The 5,719-nt window shown below is 37.8% G+C and overlaps 1 protein-coding gene across 1 annotated transcript in view; it reads right to left on the bottom strand.

The window, feature by feature from the left end:
- Positions 1-5,719, bottom strand: part of N4BP2 (NEDD4 binding protein 2) — a 109,240-nt gene that overhangs the window by 43,799 nt on the left and 59,722 nt on the right. The window contains exon 12 of the mRNA XM_007947144.1: positions 583-721. Coding sequence (XP_007945335.1) covers positions 583-721 — 139 coding nt within the window. The remainder of the gene's footprint in view (positions 1-582; positions 722-5,719) is intronic.

Below are 5,719 nucleotides of genomic sequence, written 5' to 3'. Positions count from 1 at the left end.
AAATAATTTTCTCAAATCCATTATAGACAGACTTGTAAAATAAAGCCAACACATTTATACAAACAGAAACAGAAAATTGAAACCTAGCAATCTAGCTCTGCTCAGGTAGTTCTATAACAATTTAAGTACATCTGACTCTCCAAAAGAATTAAACCTTTCAGGCCTACATTCCTAATTTAACATTTGATAGTAACTACATATCCCCAATACAATATGAACCTCTCCAAAAAAAAACCTACCAAAAAAAATACAACTTACCAAAACTTTCTGCCCACATTATTTATACCTTAAGGCCCCATTATATTATCACACACTGCTATTAAAGTAAGCCTTATTCTTTAACATGTAGCATCTACACAGTAAAATGCAGAAACTGAACTGCTCATATGCATTAAAGAACAAAACTGTACTTAGGTATAAATTAATTCTTTTCAGTAAACAGACATTTTAAACCAAATATGCTACTGGTGATTAAATTTTGAATCTAGTTAAAACAATGAAAAATAATTATTAAACTCTCAATAAACCTATGCTATTTTTATATACATTTACCATTACAGTGAAAAATAAATAAATCCATACCTTTTTCTCCTTAGATTTCTGTGCAGTATGAGAGGGGACATTCTCATTTTGGTGAACAAACTCTTGAGCTACAACTGTTTTTACAGGGTCTCCTTCAAGAACACATTTTAGAAACTGCACTGTTTGTTCTAAACAATAGCTGTATAAAGTTTAAGTACAAAAATAATGTCAATAGATGAAAACACAATTTATATGGAAACATTAACATAAGCAATCCTATAAGCATTCTGTAACAATGTGAAAAACTCACATTTAAATTAAGTCCTCACCTTGTTTTTCAAAGTTTAAAAAAGTGATTACTGAAAAATTGCCCAGTAATTAGCACAGAAGCTAGTTGTCAAAAAGTAAATATCAAAAAGTAACACTGATAATTCAATTTCTGATCTTTTATTACAGACAGATTGTTGTTGTTGCTGTGTGCCATCAAGTCGGACCCAACTCATAGCGACCCCTCCTTGGGTTTCCGAGGCAGTTATCACTACAGAAGTAGATTGCCCCATCTTCCTTCCAAGGAATGGCTGGTGGGTTTGAACCGCCAGCCTTCTGGTTAGCACTCTCTTTTATTATATGACCTATACACTTTAAGTCTTTTGCTAGAGTCAAACATGGTTTCAGTTTCCTTTGAACATCAAAAACAGATAACACACCATTAAGTTGACACTTAGATTGTATCAAATCTCACTTTCCACTTACACCATGTGTTCTAGACAAAGAAATTCTAAGCGGGGTACAGAAAGGGGAAATAAAAACTATCACATCTCTCATCCACATATTAGAACATCATCTTTAGTATGAAATTCTACAGATCGACAAACATCTTAAACACACACTTTCAATACATAAACAAACACATTCCAAAAACAAATTATAAATAATTTTATACTTCTACTCATAATCTGTCCTGAAAGAAGTGCAGCTGGAATGCTCCTTAGAAGCAAGAATGGCCAAACTTCGTCTCACTTAGTTCAGTCACATTGTTAGAAGGGAACATTCCCTGGAGAAGGATATCATGTTTGGTCAGGTAGAGGGTCAGCAAAAAAAAGGGAAGAACTTCAACAAGATAGACTGACACAGTGACTACAACAATGGGCTTAAATATAGCAAGGACTGTAAGGATAGCGCACAACCAGGCAGTTTGGTTCTGTTGTACATGGGGTTCCTATGAGTCAGTGAGCACCGATTCAATAGCACCTAACAATGACAACAACATTCATTATTTCATTCTACATATGCTCCCGATTTCTGGCAGATAATGAAGAGGTTGGCTCCATCACCTGTCTGTCAGTTTGTCATACTGTGGGTGGCTTGTGTGTTGTTGTGAGGCTGGAGGCTATGAGACCAGTATTTCAAATACCAGCAGGGTCACCCATGGTAGACAGGTTTCAGCAGAGCTTCCAGACTAAGAGATTCGGAAGAAGGAAGAGGCCATCCACTTCTCAAAGAATCAGCCAGCGAAAATCTTATGAATTGCAGTGAAACAATGTCTGATATGTTACTGGAAAACTTTATGAATAGCCATGAAACATTGATCAATATAGTGCTGGAAGATAAGCCCCTAAGGTCGAAAGGCACCCAAACAAAACTGGAGAAGAGCCTCCTCATAGTAGAGCCAACCTCGATGATGTGGATGGAATAAAGCTTTTGGGGCTTCCATCTAGTGATGAGGCCGACTCAAAATGAGAAGAAACAGCTGCAAACATCCATTAATAGCTAGAACATGGAATGTACAAAGTATGAATCTAGGAAAATTGGAAGTTATAAAAAATGAAATGGAACACATAAAGATCAATATCCTAAGCATCAGTGACCTGAAATGGACTGGTTTTGGCCACTCTGAATCAGACAACCATGTGATCTACTATGACGGGAATAACAAATTGAAGAATGGCATGCCATTCATCATCACAAAGAATGTTTCAAGGTCTATCCTGAAGTACAATGTTGTCAGTGATAGGATAATATTCTTACACCTACAAGGAAAACCAATTAATACTACTATTATTCACATTTATGTACCAACAACCAAAGTCAAAGACAAGGAAATTAAACATTTTTACCAATTTCTGCAGTCTGATATTGACCAAACATGCAATCAAGATATTTTGATTATAACTGGTGTTTGGAATGCAAAAGTTGTAAACAAAGAAGAATCACCAGTAATTGGAAAATATGGCCTCAGTGACAGATATAACACTGGAGATAGCATGATAGAATTTTGCAAGACCAACGACTTATTCATTGCAAATAATTTTTTAACAACATAAACAGCAGCTGTACATGTGAACTTCACCAGATGGAGTACACAGGAATCAGATCAACTACATCTGTGGAAAGAGGTGATGGAGAAGCTTAATAGCTTCAGCAAAAACAAGGCCAGGTGTGGAAAGCCGAGAACAGACTAACAACAGCTCATAGGCAAATTCCACTTGAAGCTAAAAACAATTAAAACAAGTCCAAGAGAGGCAACATATGACCTTGATTATATCCCTCCTGAATTTAGAGATGATCTAAAGAATAGATGTGATGTATTGACCATGAATGACTGAAACCCAGAGGAATTATGGGATGATATCAAGAACATCATCCATGAAAAAAGCAAAAGTCCACTGAAAAGTCAGGAAAGGAAGACCAAAATGGATGTCAGAAGAGACTCTGAAACTTGCCCTTGAGTAGAGAGTAGCTAAAGCAAATGGAAGAAATGACAAGACAAAAGAGCTGAAGAGAAGATTTCAAAGAGCAGCTCCAAAAGAAAATGTCAATTATAATGAAATGTGCAAAGACCTGGAGCTAGAGAATCAAAAGGGAAGAACATGCTCGGCATTTCTCAAGCTGAAAGAACTGAGGAAAAAATTTAAACCTCAAGTTGCAATACTGAAAGATTCTACAGGCAAAATATTGAATGATCCAGGAAACAACAAAAGAAGATGGAAGGAATACACAGAGTCACTATACCAAAAAGAACTGGTCAATGTTCATCCATTTCAGAAGGTGGCATATGATCAAAAACCAATGGTATTGAAGGAAGAAGTCAAAGCTTCACTTAAGGAATTGGCAAAGAACAGGGCTCCAAGAATTGACAGAATACCCATTAAACAAAGCAAAGTTGTGTCATCTGCATATCACAGGTTGTTAATGGGTCTTCCTCCAATCCTGATACCATGTTCTTCCTCATATAATCTAGCTTCTTGGATTATCTGTTCAGCATACAGATTGAGTAAGTATGGTGAAAGGACACAACCCTGTTGCACCACTTCCTGATTTAAGCCATGCAGTATCCCCTTGGTCTATGTACAGTTTTCTCATAAGCACAATTAAGTGTTCTGCAATTCCCATTCTTCCCAATATTATCCACAATTTGTTATGATCCACACTGCATAGTAAACAAAATACAGGTAAATATCTTTTTTGTATTCTTTGCTTTCAACCAAGATCCATCTGACATCAGTAGTGGTATCTCTCACATAACATCCTCTTCTAAATCCAGCTTGAATTTCTGGCAGTTCCCTGTCAATATACTGCTGCAACTGTTTTTAAATTGTTGTTGTTGTTGTTAGGTGCTGTTGAGTTGTTTTCCACTCATAGCGACCCCATGCACAGCAGAACAAAAACACCACACAATCCCACACCAGCTCCATGATCCTTGCTATACTTGAGCCCACTGTCGCAACACTGGTACTTCTGACAACATGACCAAAGTAGGTGAGATGAAGTCTGGCCATTCTCGCTTCTAAGGAGCATTTCGGCTGCACTTCCTCCAGTACAGATCTGTTGGTTCTTTTAGCAGTCCATGGTACTTTCAGCATTTTTCGCCAGCATCATAACTCAAAAGCATCAACTCTTCTTCAGTCTTTCTTATTCACTGACCAGCTCTCACATGCATACAAGGTGACTGAAAATACCATGGTGGCTTGTGTCAGGCACACCTTAGTCCTCAAGGAGACATCCTTGTTCCTCAGCACTTGAAACAGTTCCTTCGGGGCTGACCTGCCCAGTGCTACACGTCATCTAATTCCTTTACTGCTGCTTCCATTGGCATCAACTGTAGAACCAAACAACGTGAATTCTTTGACAACCTCAATCTTTTCTCCATTTATGGTGGTGCTGCTTATTGGTCCAGTTGTGAGGATGTTTATTTTCTTTATATTGAGACATAATTCATACTGCAGACTGTATTCTTTGATCTTCATCAGTAAGTGTCAAGTCATCCTCACTTTCAGCAAGCAAAGCTGTAGAGACTCTGAAACTTCCTCTTGAACAGAGAGCAGCTAAAGCAAATGGAAGAAATGACAAGATAAAAGAGCTGAGTCAGTGTATCTCAGGTTGTTAATGATTCTTCCTCCAATCCTGATGCCACATTTTTTGTCATATAGTCCATTTTCTTGGATTATTTGCTCAGCATATAGATTGAGTAAGTATGGGGAAAGGATACAAAACTGACGCACTCCCTTCTTGATTTTAAACCATGTTCCGTTCAAACAACAACCGCCTGGTCAATGTACAGGTTCCTCATGAGTACAATCGAGTGTCGGGGAATTCCCATTCTTCTCAATGTTCTCCATAATTTGTCACAATCCACACAACCAAATGCCTTTGCATAGTCAATAAAGCACAAGTAAACATCTTTCTGGTATTCTTTGTCTTGAGGCAAGATCCATCTGACAGCAGCTATGATATCCCTTGTTCCATGTCCTCTTCTGAATCCAGCTTGCACCTCTGGAAGTTCTCTTGTCAATATACTGCTGCAACCGTTTTTGAATTATCTTCAGTAAGATCTTACTTGCATGCGATATTAATGATATTGTTCAATAATTTTCACATTCTGTGGGATTATCTTTCATTGGAATGGGCACAAATATGGATCTCTTAAATAAGCATGAAAGAAAGAAGGGCTGCTCAGCCACAGGGAGACAGCTCAAGGGGTAGGAGTGCATGGAGAGATGGATACAGGGAAGAGGTAACTATCGGGAGGAAGTGGGAGGGGAGATGTTGCACTGTGCTAAATTGTGGTCAATGTCATGAGACAAAGTGTATGTGAACTGCTGTATGGAAAGTGTATTTGCTCTGTAAATTTTCACCCAAATCACAATAAAATAAATAAATAAATAGGGATCTCTTCCAGTCAGTTGGCCAGGTAGCT

Source organism: Orycteropus afer, unplaced genomic scaffold (genome assembly GCF_000298275.1).
Source record: "Orycteropus afer afer isolate SDZICR_OR568_19922 unplaced genomic scaffold, OryAfe1.0 scaffold00176, whole genome shotgun sequence".
Classification (NCBI taxonomy): domain Eukaryota; kingdom Metazoa; phylum Chordata; class Mammalia; order Tubulidentata; family Orycteropodidae; genus Orycteropus; species Orycteropus afer.
The sequence above is the reverse complement of the archived record's forward strand: the minus strand, read 5'-3'. Positions and strand labels throughout refer to the sequence as shown.